We start from the raw sequence: 23,384 nt of genomic DNA, 5'->3' as shown, positions 1-23,384 counted from the left end.
GGAACAAGGACAAAGGCCTTGAGGGAGGATTGTTCTTGGCCTGTTCGTGTAACTGCCGGGAAACCAGTATGTCTGGTGCAGAGTGGAGAGGAGGGTACTGGAGATGGGGTCAGATGATAAGAAGTCTTGCAGGCCATTATAATAAGGACTGCCACTTACACTTTGGGACAAACAGACAATGAGGTTTGGAGCAGAGGTGTAAAAGTATACGACATGGCTGCTAGGTAGGGAAGAGACAATTTGTGGGAGCAATGAAGGGGACAAGGACAGAAATAGGTAGATGAGGCTGTTCCAGTAATCCAGGCAAGGGGCCTGAGTAACTGGAAGAATGACGTGTTCATTTCCTGAGATGAGCGACTACACGAGGAACAAGTCGGGAGCCTGAGTGTGGGACATGTTAAATTTAAGGGCCCTATTAATATCCAGCGGGCCACGTCAAGGAGGCAGGTGGATACATCAACTGCAGAGCTCAGTGGGGAGATGCAGGCTGGAGACGTTGGAAATCAGGACATCATCAGCATACAGATCGCAATCAAAGCCTTAAGACTTGATTAAATGACTGGAGGGAATAAGTATAAACAGAAAGCAAGAACCACAGACTGAGGTTGGGGCACTCCAGTGTGTTAGAGGTTGGGGAGATGGGGACAGACCAGTAAAGGAACGACCAGTGATACAGGAGAAAGGACACAAAGGAGAGTGCTGTCCTGAAAACCAAGCGAAGAAAGTGTTTCGAAAGCGGAGGAGTAATCACCTGTGTGGTGCGCTGCTGGAGCAGGTCTCGGGAGATGAGGACTGCGAATTCACTGTGGACTTTGCAGTATAGAGACTGTTGGTGACTTTGACAGGCACTTTGATAGAATGCTCTTAGACTAAACCTATTTTGGAGTGGGTTAAAGAGGGTTTTGGAGGAAAAAAATTAGAGACGGTGAGTATAAACAATTCTTAGGCGGAGTTTTTCTGTGAACACAGAACAGAAATATGGGGTCATAAGTAAAGCGAGGATGTGGGGTAGGGCAGGTTTTGTTTAATTTTAGGAGGAGAGAGAGTACAGCAGATTTGTATGCTGGCAGGACTGGCTCAATAAAGAGGGAGAAACTGATGATTGAGAAAAGAAAAGGGACTATTGCTAGAACAGCATCCTTGGATTGTCACGAGGGATGAAGACAGACACACAGCTATCATTGCTTATGTATGTAAAGTGGAAGCATGTAGAAGTTCCTTTCTATTAATAATTGCTCCAGATTTCTTAATGAAATAGGAAACGTGATCATTGAAGAGCAAGGATGGGGAAGATAGAGGTAGGGGTTTGAAGAAAGAGGAAAAGGTATATGTAAAAGTCTCCTCAGAGAGTGCTAGGGAGAACTGAATGGGGAAATGCAGGCTTGCCTGTCAGCAGCTTTGAAGACAATAATTAAAAATGAAAGTCGATTGGATATTATTTAAATATCTGAAAAAAATACTTTTAGAAAAGTAAAGAAAACATTAGCCAGGTGTAGTGGCGCACTCCTATAGTACCAGCTACACAGGAGGCTGAGGCAGGAGGATCCCTTGATCCCAGGAGTTTGGGGTTACAGTGAGCTATGATCACGCCATTGCACTCTACTGAGGGTGCCAGAGCAAGATCCTGTCTCAAAAAAAAAAAAAAAAAGAAAGAAAGAAAGAAAAAAAAAGATTACTTCCCTATATATCAATGTCATGTTTTTAATAGTTCTTGCTGTAAATTAGAAAGCAATGTCGGCCGGGCGCGGTGGCTCACACCTGTAATCCTAGCACTCTGGGAGGCCGAGGCAGGTGGATGGCTCGAGGTCAGGAGTTCGAGACCAGCCTGAGCAAGAGTGAGACCCCATCTCTACTAAAAATAGAAAGAAATTATCTGGCCAACTAAAATATATATATAGAAAAAATTAGCCGGGCATGGTGGCACATGCCTGTAGTCCCAGCTACTCGGGAGGCTGAGGCAGGAGGATCGCTTGAGCCCAGGAGTTTGAGATTGCTGTGAGCTAGGCTGACGCCACGGCACTCACTCTAGCCTGGGCAACAGAGTGAGACTCTGTCTCAAAAAAAAACAACAACAAAAAAAAACAACAAAAAAAGAAAGCAATGTCCATATAGTTTTCTGTTTACATACTATTTTGTATAAAGATATATTTTAATACAAATCAACTCTTTATTAAAACTACACATTTTGCTGTCACTTAGCCTTCCTGTGCTGCCTTCTCACAAACCATAAGTTCATGGCTCCTTTATTTGCTGCTCTCTTGGGACTAAACAATTTTTGCTATACTATTTTTGGTCTTTCAGGTAACAATTTGTTTTTCTAGTGGAATCAGTTTAGCATACGATAAGAAAAGGAGCAGCAAAACTTAGTGGAAGAAAATAAATTCATCATTCCTTCTCATGAACTTTTTATGGACACTACCTTACTGGCCCTTTCTCTGCCCTTTTACTTATAAAACTCACATATTGAAGACCTTGAAATAAATCATCTAATGTTTTTATATTATCTTCACAAATGTGATTCTGACAATCTAGAATTTATAGTTACAGAGAAAGACTTTTGTAATTCCTAAGAATAAACAGACCTTACCTAATTCCAAATACATAAAAGTATTTTTCAGAAGAATCAAACCCTCAATAGTTTTTCTTTTCTCTTCAAATATCTGAAATTGTGCAAATGTCTGTAAAAAAAAAAGGGGAACTCTAACACACCCATGCACTGGCACAGACTGAGTACGGATTGAATAGAAAAACACTGGAAATACTGAAATGTAAAAAGTAAATTATTTTTAACAGGAATAAAAAAAGAAAAAGTAAATTATTTTTATCAGGTTACATTTAAATATATCTCAAATATGTAAAATCACATTATTTTAGAGCTGAAGAGAATGTTAGAAGTTGTCTAGTCCAGTGATTTTTTTTTTCAGGATATTTAGCCACAAATTCTTTGCTCAAATATATTATGAATCCTAGTATATAAAATTTTTCTATTGAATACTCTCCCCTAGCTACTTTCAGAAGTTGCTAAGGGAGTTTCACGGAGCTAGTTTAAAAAGAAAGTATTGGTGGAATCCAAGTTCTTATTTTACAGATGAGGAAACTAAGGCACAGAGCAACTGAGTGACTTGACTAAGTATCTCTGTGTGTAGAACAAAGATGTAAATAAGTGCTGGAGGGCTTCATTTGACTATTCTCTCTGCTTTTGTCTGCCTTTGAATTTTTCATGATATAAATTAAATTTACTAGAAACTAGTACATTTAAACTAGACAAACAGTACAGCAGATCTTTAGCATTCTCAGATTTAAATTCTAGTTTTAATATTTTATGAGCAAAAGACGTTGACATAGATTGTATGATTTTTCTAAAACACAAATTTATATAGTAAGACCAGTATTTATGAAGAAGACAGCTGGTACGTCAACCTGGAACCACCTACCAGCAACTCCATTTTGCAGTTCTACAGCTCATCCAATAGCCACCAACTCTTGTAAAAGAATGAGACTGACTCTGAAAAGTGCTGGTGAAGAAAAAGAATATTTTGAGAGAAAAATTGTTTACCATGCTGGCATTTGATAATCTGGTAGTAAAGCAGATCTAAGGATGATGTAACTCTCTTGAAGAATAAGGTTCTAAAGCATTCAAGTTCTAGAAGGAAAGAAATTACCATTTGTCAAAATACTTTCATAAATGTTACTGTCTCCCAACTTAATTCGTGAAACAACTCTTTCCATTCTTGAAACAACAACTCTAAGTATTATGCATATTTTTGAGTGAGGACATTGAGACTCAGAGGTTAAGGAACTAATTTTTCCAGGGTCTCAGGACTCATTCAGTACATGTGTGTTGATTGCCTGCCACATACCAACACGTACCAAGATAAATAAGACCAGCCCCTGCCCTAAAGAGATTCTCTGTTTATGTGTGGAGACAGGCACACAACATAGGATGTTATTGAGACATAGAGGACAGGATCCCTAACCACTGTTCCTTGAAAGTCAAGAAAATCTTCACTGAGAGGGTGACACTGAACTAGGTTTTAAAGGATGAATAGGACTTTTCTAAGCACAGAAGGGGTGGGTAGGGACATTCCAGGACGAGAAAACAGTTTGCACAAGTTTATGGGATTGTGATATGGCATGGAATGTCACGTAGGTAGTATTGTCATTTTAGGAGGCCATTTTCCACATATTCCTAACATTCCTGTAAAAATAAAGTAATCCTATCTCACTCTATAATTGAGCTATTTTAAGCAACTTCTCCTAAGGAATATAAAAACATTTTTAGAACAAAGGGGGTAATAGAACAAAAACTGGCACATGACGAGCACTCAGCGATGATTATTCAACAAGACTGAGTTGTCTGGGGAGACGAGAGCTGCCCAGGCCCAGCTAAGATTTTAGATTCCAAGTTTCCTGTATTATCAGTCCCCATACCAGTTAATTTTCTTCATAATGCTTAGATGTCCCAGTATTGGAGCAGCTAGCACAGATGGCTGGCGTTATCAAGGCTTGGGGTTCTTCAAGTTTTTTGAGACAGCAGAGGAGAAGGTGCCATATGGAGGGAATTGCTTAGAGTGTGTGGCTGTGGAGCCGAAGCGGGACTGATGGGAGGAAAGAGGGAAGAGGCCAGAGCGTGGCCTTCTCCAGGATGGAAAAGCAGGTCTGAGAGGTAAAGGGATGGAGACACTGTAATTAGGCCGCCTGTGAAAGGAAAAAACAAAGGAATTGGCATTAGAAGGACTTGCAGGCATGAGTCAGCCTTCAATAATTAATGATTATGACTATAGACTCCATTCTCATGTGTTCCTTTTTACATACTAGTTTTTCCTATGAAACATTAAATGCGGCCGGGCGCGGTGGCTCACGCCTGTAATCCTAGCACTCTGGGAGGCCGAGGCGGGTGGATCGCTCAAGGTCAGGAGTTCGAGACCAGCCTGAGCAAGAGTGAGACCTCATCTCTACTAAAAATAGAAAGAAATTATATGGACAACTAAAATATATATATATATACAAAAAATTAGCCGGGCATGGTGGCGCATGCCTGTAGTCCCAGCTACTCAGAAGGCTGAGGCGGTAGGATTGCTTAAGCCCAGGAGTTTGAGGTTGCTGTGAGCTAGGCTGACGCCATGGCACTCACTCTAGCCCGGGCAACAAAGTGAGACTCTGTCTCAAAAAAAAAAGAAACATTAAATGCAAGTTGGTTTTTCTAAACCAAGCTATTTTATATCATTTAAAAATATAGTTGGTAATTAAATAGGTAGGTCTAGGCCAGACTGCAAAGGTCCTTGTATGGCATTCTAAGGAGTTTAAGCTTTATCCTGAAGGAGCTATTGAAAGGTTTTAAGTAAGAGAGCAATGTGTTAGAGGCACTTCGGAAAGATCACAGTGACAGCATGGAGTAGAGGTCAGCAGACCAGCTACGAGACTTGCAGGCAGCCATAAGGAAGGTACAAAGGCCAAAACTCAAGTAGTTAGTGGAGATGGAGAAGAGATGATGAATTGGAAAAATATCGTGAGAGAATCTTTGGGATTTGGAAATTGATTAGACATGGGGAAATGTGAGTAGCAAGGAGGCAGAGGTGGTGTCCAGGATTCCAGTCTTGGTGACGTTGTGGATTGCGATGGCATTCACAGAGAATACAAGAAGAAAACAGGTTTTGGGAAAGATGAATTTAGGGGGCTATTTATTGAGTTTGATGTACTTGCAGGACAAATACTTGAAAATGTCCCAAAGATATATATAAGTCTAGAATTTAGGAAATCCTGGGCTGGAAATAGTCTATAAATTCAGATTTATAGATTTAATGGTGATCTTAAACATATATATCCCCAAGAACCCAAATAGCCTGAGGATTCCATTGAGATAATATGGTAAGAATTTAAGAATTGCTATATAGCAGGTAAGTGTCATGATCCCTTCAGCCACCTTCCTGTTTTATCTCAGGTCACCAAGGGATAGTTCCTAGAAAGATGTGGATTTCCTCTGGATCAACCTCAAAAAGTTAGGGATGTTTTATAATAAAACTCCCTATGTTAAAAAGAAAAAAAAAAAATTGTTAGAACTGAAACTTGCCCCTTCTTGCTTCGCAGCTTCCACTTGGAATAGGTCGGGAGCTTTGAATTGGCCAATCAAAATAGATCCATTGCCTCCCAGAGCATTCAGTCCAAAAGTCAAGTCTAAATAACTAGGACTCTCTACAGATTCTCCCTGGGCAGGTGAGCTGTTTGCAGAGAAGAAGGCAGAAGATAAAACTATGGATGCTATTTAAGAAGTTAGTGGGGCCAGCAAGAGAGTTTAGGCTCTGAAGCAGGAGGCATGAGGTATTCTCCCAACCTCGGGTGCAAAGGCACTTCCTTCCCCAGCTCGGAGATGCCCCCTGCCTCGTCTGAGTTGACAGGTACAGGTACCCCTCCGTTGATCCCTGCTGTGTCTTCTCTTTTCAGGACTCCATGGAGGCAGTGTCCTTTCAGGTCTCACTTTTTTTGTTGTGTAAAAAACCTTCCTCCCCTCATGAATTGTATTCAACTTTTGAAAAGATGCTTATACCTTATTTGTTGATTTCTATTACTTTCACCCTCAAAGGGATAGCATTAGTAGGCAGCTTATATTAAGGCTAAGCTTAGCAATCACTGACAGTATTTCAAACTTTCAGGCTCACCCAGTAAGTCAAGTTCTGATCCTTAGACATGTTTATTTGCAGGCCTCCCTCTACATCAACATCTATACCAATTGCTGGTGAATCTGAATCTCTGCAAGAAGATAGAAAAGGTGGAGAGACGCTCAAGGTGCATCTTGGAATAGCAGGTATGGATGTGTAGCCTACTGTTTTTTTAATTTGTCAGAAATAGTACCACTTAATGTCGTAAAAGATTCCCAGAGCCCTTCCAAATTTAAAATTTTATGTGTATATGACTTGAATGCGGCCAGGAAGTATCAGCAGAATTTTTATTGTACAGTCCTTGGTTAATTCAGTGCTTTATTTTGTCTAAAGTATTGTGCTGTTACAGATTAAAAGCTAGATGTTACAATGGCTCACGCCCCCACTGTCTGCACCTACTCCCCATAGATGGAACAGGACGCTACAAGATTTTTCCCGTTGGACATACCCAGCAACCGCTGCCAGCTGGCGCTGGGGTGTTGCTTCTCTTCCGTGAATCACTTTGTCTCTGTCAGTGGTTCTTAAGCTGAAGTGTGCATCAGCGCCACCTAGAGGGCGTGTTAAAACGTAGATGGCTGGCACCAGCAGCCAGAGATCTTGATTCAGTAGAGCTGGGTTGGGGCCTGACATTTTGCATTGCTGATGCATTCCCAGGTGATGCTAATGGTCCCCAACCACACCTTGAGCTCCACTTTGGGCAAACTTCCTTCAACAGTCAGAATCTGCTCTAGGAGTTAAAATAGGGTAGGGAAAATGTCAAGTCAGATGGAGAAAAAGGACTTGGGGACTTCCTTCTATCTCCCATGTTATGTGAACAGGGTATATTTTTTGAATGGAAAGAAAGGTAAAGTTATATAATTCATACTTTCACCACCTTTTCAAATATGCAAATATATGGTTCCTTATAGATAATGGTTACTGTGAAATTTCCTGATTTAGGATCAGTGAATCCTTTGGGTACTTTTAAACATTCCATTAGCTCCTTCCCTTCAGCATTTAAATAATCTGAATTCTTTCTCATATTGAAAAAATAAATAAAAACCAAAAACTCATTAGCCCTAAATCCTTCTCTGTCTGCTGCTCTCCTGTAGGCTTTAGCAGGCTGGCCCTTGCTCTCTCTCTTTCTCCCTCCCCCCGACCTCTCTCCCTATGTATAGATACATCTCTGTGTGTGGGTGGGTGTGTGTATAGAGAGAGAGAGCATCAGGAGATGATATATATACCATATACTTTTTATAGCCAAACTTCTAGAAAGAATATACTGCCCATTTATTCTTAAACACATTTGCAGTCTGGCTTCTATCTTCTACCCTCTCTTGATGATATCACTAGTTACATGATTGTCAAATCCTGTAGACCTTTTTCCTCTTCTCATCTGACTTGGCCACTTATTCTTTCTTGAAGCTTTCTCTTCCTTGGCTCGCACCTCTCTGACCTTTCCTTTTCTAGCTTCTCAGAGGCTTCTTCATCTGCTTCTACCTTCCTCTTTTTTTTTTTTTTTTTTTTTTTTTTTTGAGACAGAGTCTGACTCTGTTGTCCGGGCTAGAGTGCCGTGGCGTCAGCCTAGCTCACAGCAACCTCAAACTCCTGGGCTCAAGCGATCCTCCTGCCTCAGCCTCCCGAGTAGCTGGGACTACAGGCATGCACCACCATGTCCAACTAATTTTTCTATATATATTTTAGCTGTCCATATAATTTCTTTCTATTTTTGGTAGAGACGGGGGTCTCGCTCTTGCTCAGGCTGGTCTTGAACTCCTGAGCTCAAACAATCCACCCGCCTCGGCCTTCCAGAGTACTAGAATTACAGGTGTGAGCCACCGTGCCCAGCCCTATCTTCCTCTTAAATATTGATGTTCCACAAGGTTTGGTCCCCTCCACTTACTTTCCTGAGAAATGTCATCTGTACCCTTGTATTTAACTATCACAGAAATGTAAATGTGATCCTGTAAATATAAGCTAAATAATTTCAATTCACAAATTTATGTTGCCTCTGGACCTCCCTACTGACCTCCAGGTATATATATCCAAATGTTTTTGGGAAAGGTCCACTTCATAGCAAATGTTATACTGTAATCCACCTGTTTATCTTTCTCCCAAGCCATACTCTAGTTCTTCATGATCAGGGCTTATTTGTTTTTGTGTCCCCAGCATAATGACAGGGACAGAATAGAAATTCAATGACTGTGGCCGGGCGTGGCCGGGCGCGGTGGCTCACGCCTGTAATCCTAGCACTCTGGGAGGCCGAGGCGGGAGGATAGTTTGAACTGAGGAGTTCGTGCCCAGCCTGAGCAAGAGTGAGACCCCGTCTCTACTAAAAATAGAAAAAAAATTATATGGACAACTAAAAATATATATATAGAAAAATTAGCCAGGCATAGTGGCGCATGCCTGTAGTCCCAGCTACTCGGGAGGCTGAGGCAGGAGGATCGCTTGAGCCCAGGAGTTTGAGGTTGCTGTGAGCTAGGCTGACGCCACGGCACTCACTCTAGCCTGGGCAACAAAGTGAGACTCTGTCTCAAAAAAAAAAAAAAAAAAAAGAAATTCAATGACTGTTGAGTAGGCATGCACAGGTGTCTCAAATTCCACATAGCTAGCCCCATTCTTCCTAACTCTTCCTTTCTTATTTTCTATCTCTGTTATCCTGACACAAACTTCTGCCTAATAATTGAGTCCTGTTATTTGTGCCTGCTAACCGTCTCTCACTCTCAGCTGGATTATTATGGAAACCTTCACTCTTTTACCCCATTCATCCTATTGCCAGAGTGATGATGTTCCCAAAATGTAGATCTGGTCATGTCACACCCTTGCTGGAAGCCACTGAATTGTTTCCTCCTTTAAACTCATAGAAGGCCGTTCATCAGCAGGCACCTGCCCATCTCTCCAGCCTCTTTTCCCCTAGTCATCCACACCTGCGGTCCCCAACCCCCAGTACAGGTCTGCGGCCTGTTAGGAACCAGGCCACACAGCAGGAGGTGAGAGGCCAGCTAGTGAGTGAAGCTTCATCTGTATTTACAGCCACTCCCAAGGCATTAGATTCTCACAGGAGCGTGAATCCTACTGTAAACTGCACATTTGAGGGATCTAGGTTGTGGCTCCCTATGAGAATCTAATGCCTCATGATCTGAGGTGGAGCTGAGGCGGTGATGCTAGCGCCGGGGAGCGGCTGCAAATACAGATTATCATTAGCAGAGAGGTTTGACTGTGCAATAAATGTAATGTGCTTGAGTCATCCTGAAGCCAGCCCCCACTCCAGTCCATGCAAAAATTGTCTTCCATGAAACCGGTCCCTGGTGCCTAAAGTTTGAGGACCTTTTGGCCAGTCTACACCACTACCCTACATGCTAACCTATCTGCTTCTCTGCAAACAAGGTGTGCTCTTCCCTGTGCCTTTCCACGCTCATCTGGCTGAAGAGTTCCTATACTTTGTTAAATCCTGGTGTTAGCTGCTTCTATGAAGTCTTTCCCTCCATTGCCAGGTTGTGTTAGATGCACTGTTCTTTGGAGCTCTTAATAGCTTCTTTTTGGTGCTTGTATTTTAATACTTGCCACATTGTATTATAACTTTTGCTTCTACCGCTAAACTCTGAGCATGTATTTTGTCTTATTCATTTTGTACCTCCTACACCTCATATAGTATTGAGCACCTGACTTGGCAAAAGCTTAATAAATATTTATGTTTGAATAAATTCTGAAAACAAGAAGATAAGTAGATGACTTAAGATCTGAGCTAAACCCAGGAATAAAGGGTTAGCTCTTGATGTGAACCAACTCTTTGAGTTCAGACTTTGTTGGAGCTAACTTTGGGTTTAGAACCCCTGTAGAGATGCTCAGGATACTTACAGTCTGTCCAGAAATGAGAAATCTTTGCAGAGGGCCAGATGGCTACAGTAGCTTACTTGTCTGGCAGCATTTTTTGGTCCAACTACATTCAATATCATTTATAGCACTGCTGCTATAATAACTGTATTACTCAATTGCTTTCCTTCTGCTTCTAAGTTAAAAACAGTTCTAGTTTCCAAATATTTCACCCTAAGGAAAATGGCCACTGTTCTGCATTCTGTGGAAGAAGCCAGGCTCTGGAAATATATAATTGGCACCTGGAATATACACATGATCAGGGACCTCCTAGAAACAGCCTTGACATTGCTTTTTGTACATTTACTTTGAAACCGAATACTATAATCAATTTCTTAAGAACTTTTATTTTCAGTGCTACATTCCATGCTGTGTTGATTTAAGCCACAGACATTGCCCAAATTATAGCCTAGCATTAGCAACACTAACATTAAAGCAATAAAGTGCTGTTTAGATTACTGCTGTGGTGGGTTTTTAAGGAAGCAATATTTCCTCAGAAATCACACTAAAACCTAGCAATTTTGTGAGAATTTATAAAAATACACCTGACTCATTTTTATTAGAGAAATGCTGAATACAAAAACTGTAATAATTTTAAGACAGAGTGCTTTTTTTTTTTTTTTTTTTGAGACAGAGTCTCACTCTGTTGCCCAGGCTAGAGTGCTGTGGCGTCAGCCTAGCTCACGGCAACCTCAAACTCCTGGGCTCAAGCGATCCTCCTGCCTCAACCTCCCGAGTAGCTGGGACTACAGGCATGCACCACCATGCCTGGCTAACATATATATATATATATTTTTTTTTTTTTTTTTTTTAGTTGTCCAGATAATTTCTATTTTTAGTAGAGATGGGGTCTCGCTCTTGCTCAGGCTGGTCTCAAACTCCTGACCTCGAGCAATCTGCCCTCTTCGGCCTCCCAGAGTGCTAGGATTACAGGTGTGAACCACCATGCCCAGCCAACAGAGTGCTTTTAAATGTTGTGAAAAACATTATAATTGTTCTGTGAACTAAGATATATAAGTGCTTTGTATTTTTTGCAAAAACAGTTGTTTCCATTGTATTAATTTAAAGGGATCTCTATCACTTTGTAATGTATTTTTCTTGATAATGAACTTAGAGAGTTTAGAAAATCTGCAGATTATAATACAAATTGACCATTAAGTTGTTGGCAGTAATAGTAACGTCATGTTATAACATACCGCAGATCTTTCAGCAAAGAGTGCCTCTGTTCCAGATGAACTTGGTGCCTGTGGACATTCCAGAACATCAAGCTATGCAAGCCAGCAGTCAAAAGTATCAGGTAGAGGCTAACAGTGAGGTTGTATTTCTTATTGTTGTGAAGGGATTTGAACCTGCTCTGGTGTGGGAGAAGGCTGATAGATTGCAGTGTGTTCGATATTTGTACTATATCCAAAGTGATTTTCTCTGACAGGGTACAGCACATGTCACTCCAGGTCCTCTAGTTTCTCTGAGCTCGGCCACAGGAGAAATACCTCAGTGGGAAGTACATCAACAGGAGTTGAAAGTATTCTAGAGCCATGTGATGAAATTGAGCAAAAAATAGCTGAACCAAATCTTGACACAGCTGAGAAAGAAGACACAGCTTCAGAAAAACTCAACAGGTTTGCTTTTAGTTTAAAAGATAAATTTAAATTTTTTAAAAACCTTTGTTTTCATGAACTAATAAAAAGGAGGGAAACACATTTTAATTCTTTTCAAAGATGTCCAGTGAAACAAGATTCTGTAGAATCTCAGCTGAAGCGAGTTGATGATACCAGAGTGGATGCAGATGATATTGTGGAGAAGATATTACAGAGCCAAGACTTCAGCCTAGATTCCAGTGCGGAAGGTGTGTAGATCCCTGTTAAGTATAGATTTCTACATTCCAGGTCTGTGACCCAGGTCACCAGAACATCGTGGCACTATGGCATACTTGTAAAATAAATTTCATGCCCATAAAACTCTCAAGATAGCTTTGTAGCTCATTTATTTCTAAGAATGAATATTGAATTTGGAAAAACAACAAACTTTAGTTGAAAGAGTTCAATTTTAAAGAAGGCTTTTATTGTATTTTTAACGGTACATCCATGTCTCCCATGTTCATATACCTTATAATAGGTACCATGCCTGCTCTGTCCCGAGTACTTCAAGCCACTGTTATAATTTGGAGGGTTGGGGGGTAGTGGTCTTGAAACAATAGTGAATAACAGAATTCCTCATTCTTTGCTTAGTAGTTTGAAACTGAAAATTTATATGCCACCAGTTTGAAAGGTGTAATTACTCATGTTGGTGTGAACAGCACTTAACAATGGACTTGGGCTCATTATGAAACTGGTTGTAAAGAGAAATAATTAAACCTTAGTTGTGGAAATTTGTAGGAAGAGCTGTCTTCATTACTCATTTAAAAGAAAAAGAGCTTAAGGAAAGTTGATGAGAAATAACTGTTATTGTATCTTATAAATTGCCTATTTTAAAACATGTATGTAACTTTGATTTTTAAGTTTTTTATTTCTTTAATAAAATGAAATGTAAAATATGAATTATTACAATATATTATTTGACAGTAGTCTAAGAATTGTGCATGTAACAAACATTTTAAATGTGTATTGCAGAAGAAGGACTGAGGTTATTTGTAGGTCCTGGGGGAAGTACAACCTTTGGCAGTCATCATCTTCCAAATAGGTACGTAGTATGAATAGTATCTTATTAAAATACAGACTGACTGTTTAAAAAAAAAACAACTCATGAGTAGAGGATAAGGTCACAAAGCTTTTATTAGACTGAGGCTAGAAAACACAAATATTAGTAGTTACATGAGAAGAGAGTTACAATTATTAGTATAGCTCTCTGTTTTTCTTAGTCTGGGTATGTTTGACATCATATTTTGTAGATTAGTTAATTTCCTTAGTTGTATTTTTAGAATATATTAGTAAAGCATTGTCCAAGTTACCATATGAAAAGAACGTTTAGGAGAGTTTTTAGTCCGGTATTTTAGAAAGAGCAAAGTAAAATTACGTTTTCAGGCAGTCGTCTTATCTGTCGCGAGCAGTTACGCAGCCACTCAGCAACATAAGCTGATATTAATTAGCCTTTCTCATACTCTCCTTTTCTCTGCCCCACTAGAATCTAACATAAACCCTGGGAAAAGTTCTGAAAACTAAACATCATTTTGGTAGTTCTTCAGATTCAGACGAATAAAAGTCACCTGCCAAACCTACCACTGACTCTCAGTAGCGCAGCAAACAGTCCTGAGCGCGGATACCAAGGGCAGCTTGGGAATTCTGCTCTCTCCCTCCCTTCCCCACAGCCTGGGCCCTGCCCTTCTGTGCACCTCCAGTACCGTTTCCATGGAATATTTGTGTGATGTCTGTGCACAACTACAGTAAGCCCCTTGGAGCCAAAACAGTTATTTTATTCTCCTGTGCTCAAAACCTGAAAGAATTTTTAATTCATTTCTTCTACCAATACTCATTTTAATGAGTCCCTCCTCTGTGTCCGGCACATGTGCAGGGCCCAAGGATACAAAAATGGAGTCTAACAGCAAACACGCGCACCAGCAGCTAACTACGGTCAGATAGGGAGGTAAGGGAGGGACATATGAAGATGCTATGAGAGAGTAATTTGAAAAGGGGCCTCTAGAGGATGTGACACAATTTAGACTTTTTCATTGACCTGTCCACTCATTAAATTCAGTAACTACTTATTGGGCCAGCTCGTGGGACAGGATGGAAGGAGGAAAGACCCAGGTCTTATCCTTAGCCAAGTTGGTCCCCTGCCTTTTTTTGTAAAGAAAGTTCCACAGAAACACAGCCATGCCTGTGTGCATATGTGTTGTCTGTGGCTGCCTTGATACTGCAGTAGCAGAGCCGGGTACTGCAGCAGAGACCATATGGCCCACAAAGCCTAAAATATTTACTGCCTGACCCTTTCTTGCAGGTGAGGTGGACAAATGAAAAATTGTAATATTATTAATATGATAAGTATTATAATGCAGAGAAGTAGAGGGAACTCTTGAGAGAACAGAGATGGGACCTCAGATGGAGAAAACTTTCTGCAAGAGTCGACACTTGAGGAGTCTTTGAGAGAGTAAAAGATAAGTGGGGGGCTTATTAGGCAAATATAGGGAGGACAAATATTCCTGGTAATAGGAGCAAATATTAATAGAATGAATCTAAAGGTATAACTATATATAATTATATAATAAACATATAATTATAGGTAACATTGAGCATTTATTCATGTGCCAGGCACAACCACATATATTTTTTTTTAATATTATTTAATTCTGGCCGGGCGCGGTGGCTCACGCCTATAATCCTAGCACTCTGGGAGGCCAAGGTGGGCGGATCGTTTGAGCTCAGGAGTTCGAGACCAGCCTGAGCAAGAGCGAGACCCCATCTCTACTAAAAATAGAAAGAAATTATATGGACAGCTAAAAATATATGTAGAAAAAATTAGCCGGGCATGGTGGTGCATGCCTGTAGTCCCAGCTACTCGAGAGGCTGAGACAGGAGGATCGCTTGAGCTCAGGAGTTTGAGGTTGCTGTGAGCTAGGCTGACGCCACGGCACTCACTCTAGCCTGGGCAACAGAGTGAGACTCTGTCTCAAAAACAAAAAAAAAAAAAAAAATATATATATATATATATATATATATATATTATTTAATTCTTACAGTGTCTCTTTCAATGCTCACAACATACCATAATTAGTTTTTCAAAGATGGAAACAAAGATACAAAGAAGTAATTTGCCCAAGGCCTTAAAACTGGTAAATGGTAAAACCAAGATTCAAACTCATGTCTCTTGGAGTCCATCCCCCATCATACTTAACCACTGTGCCTTACTGGTTTATGAATAATATAACGTACTTTGAGAATTGCCAATAAACAAGTTCTTCTGAGGAGAGAGGCACATGGAAGGGAGTTTGGGGACAAGCCATTGGCAAGTGTCTTGGAGCCAGGTTGTGAAGGGCCTCACTTGCCGTAACAAAGAGTTTATCTTTTCACATGTGTGCCGTGGGGAACCGCAGGTCCTTCTTGCAGGGAAGTGACCTCTCAGACTGGCAGTTCAGAAAGGTAACTAGCCAAAATGTGAAGGGGAGAGCACAGCAGGAAGAGACTAGTAGCAGGGAACCGGGTATAGAAAAGCCACGTTGGACGGAGGCGCAGGGAGCAGGCCGGGCTCGTCCCCGCGGGTGTGGACCGCCGCGGGCTCAGTGTTCCAGTGGCCGGAGGGCTGGTGGTGCTCTGCGGGGCGGTGCTGTCCTTTCCTTCTGGGTCGCAATGGGAGGTGACCCTGAGCCCGCCCCCCTCGGAAGGTTTCCAAGGGAGCTGTCAAGGGCTTGTAAGCCGGAAAGCCCTCGCGGGGGACGGGATTTTAGAGTCCGGGGACCCCCGTCGGGGGAAGTGGTCGGGTGGTGCAGGGACACCCCAGTCTCGGAGGCAAGTCGCCTGGGTGCGGTGTGATTGTGCCTCGTGTGCTTCCTCGGCCGCAGTTTTCCCATCTGTGGTTCCACTGCGATCTTTCGGGTCCTTTCAGCTTAGCATTTCAGGTCGGAGGGGCTGAAGTGCAGAAGTTCAGACTTGGGGACTGGATCCCCCAGTTTGTGCCCGTGACTGGAAACCTCTATGGCAGGCAGACCTTCTCCTTTCTGGGCGTCAGATCCCTTCTCTGTAAAATAATGATGTCTTTTTACCAGCAATGTTGAAATGAGATAAAGCTTATGAATGTCAACCGGTTTTTGAAAATGAAGCAACAAGCGGTTCCCACCAGATGGGCTTCGTTCTGGTTCCCCCTGGCTGGGTCGCACTCTGTCTTCACTGGGCGGCCTCCTCACCCAGGTTTAGCTCGGTCATCCCTTTCTCAGCGCGGTCTTGTCTGTCTCCGTTGTCTAGAGTTTCCTCTCACTTGTCAGTCGCCTGGCCCGGCTGATTTGTCTTGTGGCACTCACCACCACTTTGCTGTTACGTCAGATGTCCAGTGTCCCACTGGAATTAGCTTTAGGAGAGCAAGGACTTTGGTTCCCCTTAGCATCCTCAGTGCCTGGAACAACACCCAGTATACAGTGCGGCACGTGCTGATTAATACCTGCTCAACGAGTGGGCCGGCAGCTGGGCATGACCAGGCCAGCATCTTCCTGTCTGCCTCTGCCTTACCTGCTGCTGCGGCCGAAAAGGATGTGCTGTGTTGTGGTTACGAGATGGATCCCACACTGGTTGCCCCCAGGCGTGTGCTGGTCTATTGGGGTGTTGGGCCCCTTCAGGCTTTCCCTTGGGTTCAAGGAGTAGGGTGTTAAAACAAATAAGAAGACCATTAGGGCGGGTGCGGTGGCTCACGCCTATAATCCTAGCACTCTGGGAGGCCGAGGCTGGAGGATCACTCGAGGTCAGGAGTTCGAGACCAGCCTGAGCAAGAGTGAGACCCCGTCTCTACTAAAAATAGAAAGAAATTATATGGACAACTAAAAATATATATATTGGCCTGGTGTGGTGGCTCATGCCTGTAATCCTAGCACTCTGGGAGGCTGAGGCGGGAGGATCGCTCGAGGTCAGGAGTTCGAGACCAGCCTGAGCAAGAGTGAGACCCCGTCTCTACTAAAAATAGAAAGAAATTATATGGACAACTAAAAATATATATATTGGCCTGGTGTGGTGGCTCATGCCTGTAATCCTAGCACTCTGGGAGGCTGAGGCGGGAGGATCGCTCGAGGTCAGGAGTTCGAGACCAGCCTGAGCAAGAGTGAGACCCCGTCTCTACTAAAAATAGAAAGAAATTATATGGACAACTAAAAATATATATATTGGCCGGGTGTGGTGGCTCATGCCTGTAATCCTAGCACTCTGGGAGGCTGAGGCGGGAGGATCGCTCGAGGTCAGGAGTTCGAGACCAGCCTGAGCAAGAGCGAGACCTTGTCTCTACTAAAAAATAGAAAGAAATTATCTGGACAACTAAAAAAAATATATAGGAAAAATTAGCTGGGCATGGTGGCACATGCTTGTAGTCCGAGCTACTCGGGAGGCTGAGGCAGGAGGATTGCTTAAGCCCAGGAGTCTGAAGTTGCTGTGAGGTAGGCTGACACCACAGCACTCTAGCCCTGGGCAATAAAGCAAGACTCTGTCTCAAAAAAAAAAAAAAAAAAAATACAGAGAGAGAAAAAATTAGCCAGGCATGGTGTTATTTCACCGTCCTCCTGACCTGCATTGTCAGAGTTGGATTGCTACCAGTACAGGGCAAGCCATTTCCCTCAAGCCAGTGAGGCAGAAGTTGACACACCTCTTCTGTTCATGTTCCATAGGGGAAAACTTAGTTATATGGCCACACCTATCTACAAGGGAATTTAGGAAGTGTGGGCTCTAGCCCAACAGCCTGTACGCAGCTAAAACTATGAGGAAGGGGAGAACAGATTTGGGGGAACAACCAACTGTCTGCCACACCCAGCTAGTGAAGAAGAAAACCCTTCTTCAAGATCATTTTCCCTTTAAATCTACATTATACAGGTATAATCTACAACACTGACCATATATAAAGATGCGCATATTGACTAAAAGAATTTTCGTACTTTCTAGAAAGGTACATTAAGGCACCATACTACTGTGACAACTGAAGACCATCATCATCAACTCAGTGAAAGGCCTGATACACTGCCAGAGTCAGTATATGCTCTTGCATGAGACAGATTTTAGGATTTATATATAAACATGCTTGAAGAGTATGTCTTGCTGTAGTTTGTTGATAGGTCAAGAATTAGGAAATGTTACTAGATTATTATGGGAATAAGTGTGAGAGGTTCATAGACTAATCTGATGTATTCATTATAAACATTTACTATTTCAAGTCTTTTCTATCTGTGATACCTTAAACCTTGTGGAAATCAAATCTGAGAGAAAAATGCCTAATGCATCAGTGGGGGGCAAGGTTACTTAGAACAATTTCAAACACTACTGCTCAAAATTTTGAAGTTTTTTTTCCCCCTGCTGTTTTAGGGTGGGATCTGGAGCTTATGAACAAGTTGTGATCAAACGCTAGAAGTCAAGCTGGTGAACTGAAGTTGCCCTGTGGATTTAAGATGTGGGTAATTGATGTATGAAGGTATTTTATTGAAGCACTTTAATAGAAAATGAACCTATTTAAAAAATGAAGTTCAGCAATCAAGAGGAAAGGCAATGCAGATTTCCTCTCTGAAAGTGCCCACCACTACCCTTTCCCACCCGCCAAAAGAGAACGTCTGAATGGTAGTTTCAAGGCGCTGTGCCGGTGTGTGCCTTGGAAGTACCTGGCTTCAGGAGTCACCGCACATATAATGAGAAGCCTTTTTCTTTCAAAATACTCCAGTGGGGTAAACAGCATTACACACATCGGAGCGTAATTTTAGTATTCAAGTGTAAAGTCTGTGATAAAGGTGCTCAACAGATTTGGGCTATATGGGGTTTTTTGTAAATTTTATGTTTGAGAGACAATAAGGGAATATAATTTAAATCCCATAAATTCTGTCAAGATAATTATAATTCCTGTTAAAGAAATCTTCCATATTATACTACCTACAGCATTGTACCAAGTTTATTAACTCTCTTCGATATAGTAACTGATACAAAGTGTGGGTGTTCATGCTTTGGGAAAATGTTAGACTATGATTTAAACATGTAGAATGCTTAATAACAACTCTAAATGTATCAGTCATAAATCAAATAAGTGTGTTTAAGTCTGAGATAGATGAATGGATGTAATGCCATTATGCAGTATATCAATATATATTGTTACTTGTTAATATTAGATGAGCTGCAGAGCCCCCATTAGCACTACATAAAGGATTCAAAATAAGTTTAATATTCAATATGTTAGGCTACCATAAGGCACCCTAACAGAAGAGCTGTTTTAACTCACTGAATATTAGATCTGCTGGTTTCAGGAGTCAAAAAGTTTAGAACAAGAGGAAAATTGTGATATGATCAGAGACAGAGAAGCGTTTTCTATATAAATTCAGACTTATCTGAAACTAAAAATTATTCCAGAGAGGGCGTGAGTAGCAGACAGGACAGCTGCTCCACGCAACCCCACTGACGCAGACGGCTGTTTTCTGTTTTAGCACCCCCTGATCAGATACTGTGTTCTCTTCTTTATCAGAAGGTAGTTGTTTTGAGGCAAAAATAGAATATAACATACATCAAATATAGCTTTTAAAATAAGAATATCTGATCTGGATCCAGTTTAACAGCACAGCAGATAAACCTTAAGAGTTTTTCTGGTCTTACATGACAGTTTCCATGTGGAAACTGTCTTTCCATGTCTTTCCATGTGGAAAGATCTAAACTTTCTAGGAATCACTCAGTCAATGAAGAAAAATGTAGATTGTATAGAACCAGTAACTCCCCAATTCTTCCTTTCAAAAGCATCTCCAAAAATGATAGTATGTCAGGCGACTTCTAGGGTCTCCCTCTCTCTCTCCCGGGACCCGAGAACCTCGCCCGGGCCCCCGTCTCTTGGGACCCGTTACCCTCACCCAGGAGCGCTCCAATAAAGCCTCTTTACTTATCCCTTTCAAAAAAAAAAAAAAAGATAATATGTCAGAATAGAATTACTTTGGTCTAGGAATTTTCACATTTGCAAAATAGGGGAGAAATTATATTATTTTAATATCCAAATTTAGAGGTTTAGAAAAATTTGAATAGTTAATGTTAGAACATTTGTTTTATTTTTAAAGATATTTCCAGTATTCTACGTTAATCCTATTTTAACAAATAGATTCTGAAAATTTTAAAAAGATGATGCTATTTTATAATATTTTGAATATTGAGAGGGTTTTCTGAGTTAGTTATACTTTTTATTTTTTAAGATTTATTTTTAAGAAAAAAGCATTGATCTGAACATTTTGGTCTAACCAAGGAAAATGTTATCTTAAGTGGTAAAGATTTGCTGTCTGTCTTCACATGAACTGATCCGTTCATTATATATTATGGAAAAAAAATCAAAGGTTTTTATAGAGATACGAAGATACTGTTTAGAGAGATATTTATTATGACTTTTTTAAAATATATTTTTCTATTTTCAAGATATTATTTCTCGGCTGTATTTTTTATTATCACTTCTGCAAATGATTTGCAGTTTTGGAAATGATTAAACTAGATTGTAAGTGGGGTTCAGTGAAGACATTAATCAGACATATAAGAGGTGCTGTAATCAGAGCAGGGCCCTCCCTGTCTTACTCATCCTTAGCTGCCCTTCGCCCTATACCTTTATATAAGACTGGTTCTTGATATTTAAAATGGTACAGATTTTTTTTTTAATGTGGAGAGATTTTGAAATGCATAAAAATCATGCCTTTATAATTTTAGCAGCCACCAGATGCATCTTGATTTATGTACTAGTAAATATAGCAAATGTTTTAATAAATAGAAACATTGATTAGAAAGAAAAAAGAACTCATAGCTATATCCTCTGTAGTCAGTGAAAGTCTGGGTTCATTTTATTCTATTTTGTGTTCCATTGGCACACTTTGCATTCGAATTTCAGTACAGTCCTTTCAAAATATTTGTTAAGGGTTACGTAAGTGTCTGCCTTACTTTCTAATTCTTAGAGCATATATTGTTAACATCTTAACCACATAACTATTGAAAAAATCTACTTATTAAATAAAATCCACTTTTGCTTCTGAGTTTAGAAAATTGGATTTGGAAAATTAGATTCTTAAGAAATTGATTTTTAAACATCAAAGTAAAATTTCAGATCACCCAGTCTTAGCGAATTTGAAGATGTATGTGATACTTTTCCTAATTCTATCCTAGAGAAAAAGACTCATGGTATTTTAAAACTCTGTATCTGTAATGAGATAAGGAAGTCTTAAATACCTTTTTTGGGGGAATGCACAGGCCAGTCAGGAGACCACTGCCTGTGGGCTGAGCTGGTGACTGAGACCAGACAGGATGTGAAGGGGCCTGAAGGCAGAGAAGGCCAGAAGGCTTGGGCCATCAATTCACACTTTAATGCTTGACTCCTCTTCATGGTGTTTTGGAAAGCTTCTGTATACAAATAACTAACGTGGATTAGTACTTATGATCTGAGCAAGTCTTGACCAAGAATCCTAAACTCCAACATCCCATTCCAGCATAGTAATATGTAGACTAGATTAACAATCCAGCATAAAATCCTGACTAGATTCTTTTGTATATGCTTTTTTGTACAAAACTATAAGCCACAGAGGTTGACCACTTAGCCCATTTGCTTGCTAGAAGAGGAAAAATAAAATCTTCAACTAGCCTCCAGTCAAAACATATTCAAATTCAGGCAGCAATGAGTTTTAATAAATTAAAACATCCAGAAGTGATTTTAGACTTTTAGTTTTCCATGCTAACTGGACCGCTTTGCAAGCTCAAGCTGACAGTATTATTAAGTAACTTCACTGAAGTATGTACTCTGAAGTATTAGGCTTCCAGAATATATAACAATGCTCTGAAAGACAGACTGGGCTTATGTGATGGGGTTGCATTTTATTTTCTTAACAGGTCTTTAACTTCGTCAGCTCACTTGGATGGTACGTCATGTGAATATAATCAAGTACTGTAGTTGATATTGTGTTATGCCACTACTTATATGTTGGCTTAGGTACTAATGCATAATGTTAATAGCTGAAATCTTAAAGAATATGAAGTCTAAAATATAAAGGATGAAGTATACTTACATTAAGCCTGTTTTAACACTGCTCGGAAAATAAAGGCCTTATTCCCTTATATATGCGATTTTCATAATGTATACATAGTATATTCTAAGTGTTCATTTGGGTGGGTTGTGTACTCTCTGTACAACAAAGTTGACAAATTTTTTAATTTACACAATGTATTCTGCATTTTTCAAATGTTTATTTTGTGTATATTGCAAAATTCTCACATTCATATTCATTGACCAAATCCCATGCAGGGGAAGACATTTAGAGTACATTCAATCTGACTGTCTTTGAAAATATACCTTATTTTTGGGATCACTTTTCTTTCATGTGTATGATTTTTTTAGAAGTTGGTACAGTGTGTGGGTGACCATACAAATGTTTATGAAAAATGTTATTGAAGTGATTCCATCAGTATTTTAATACTTGGAGAATGACCTTCATATTTATATATTACATTTCTTTGTTTCACCTAGACAGTGATAAATCCAGGAAATGTTTCCTTTTTTTTAACAATAATTTTTATTTGTAAAGTGTTTGTAACAATGTAAAGGTGAATCTTATATATGTTCAATAAAAATCATATCTTAAAAGTTTAGATGTTCTTTATATTTTAAAACATAAGTTAAGACTCTGTCAGAAAGTGGTGCCAAGGTAAGAGAACAAGTGGAAAGACCAATATAACATTTCCCTGAGTATTTCCTTTTCTTTATTACCAGGTAGTATAAGCCTGAACCAGGGCAGACATCTCTTTGAACCCTTAGACAGCCCACGCAGTGCCATGGGCACGGGCTTTGGAGTGAGACATACCTGAGTCTGAAAACAAAACTCCCCTCTGAACCTGTTTTCTACTCTAGGATGGAGATACCACCACCACCACTATTGGGTTGTGATAAAGAACATATGTGCTGTTAAGAGAATGCCACTTCATAGGCACTCAGGGTTTTATTAAGCCAAAATGTGTACCGTCTACATACGTATGTTAATTCTAGTGTTGGACACAGATGGTTATTAAATGTGCCACTTTTAAGAGTTTGATTGTCACTTAACAAAGGATAGTGTCACCCATACCCTTGTACAGACTGTTCTTTCCTTTCACTAGAATGTCCTCCGTGGCGAAAAACAATGCCCGTGCTGATATTCAAATTATAATAGCAATTTAAGGTTAGTTGAGAACTATGGTTTAGTGTTAAGTTTGAACCCAGATCCTTCTCTGCAGATTA

The 23,384-nt window shown here is 40.4% G+C and overlaps 1 protein-coding gene across 1 annotated transcript in view; it reads left to right on the top strand.

Moving 5' to 3' along the window:
• EEIG2 (EEIG family member 2) overlaps positions 1-22,302 on the top strand; it is a 71,567-nt gene extending 49,265 nt beyond the window's left edge. The window contains exons 6-12 of the mRNA XM_069479069.1: positions 6,699-6,802; positions 11,713-11,808; positions 11,941-12,130; positions 12,230-12,357; positions 13,121-13,190; positions 18,491-18,575; positions 22,004-22,302. Coding sequence (XP_069335170.1) covers positions 6,699-6,802; positions 11,713-11,808; positions 11,941-12,130; positions 12,230-12,357; positions 13,121-13,190; positions 18,491-18,533 — 631 coding nt within the window. The 3' untranslated portion in view covers positions 18,534-18,575; positions 22,004-22,302. The remainder of the gene's footprint in view (positions 1-6,698; positions 6,803-11,712; positions 11,809-11,940; positions 12,131-12,229; positions 12,358-13,120; positions 13,191-18,490; positions 18,576-22,003) is intronic.
• Positions 22,303-23,384: the final 1,082 nt, after the last annotated feature.

This window comes from Eulemur rufifrons, chromosome 8, assembly GCF_041146395.1.
Source record: "Eulemur rufifrons isolate Redbay chromosome 8, OSU_ERuf_1, whole genome shotgun sequence".
NCBI classification, from domain to species: Eukaryota; Metazoa; Chordata; class Mammalia; order Primates; family Lemuridae; genus Eulemur; species Eulemur rufifrons.
This window is presented reverse-complemented; position numbering and strand designations above follow the sequence as displayed.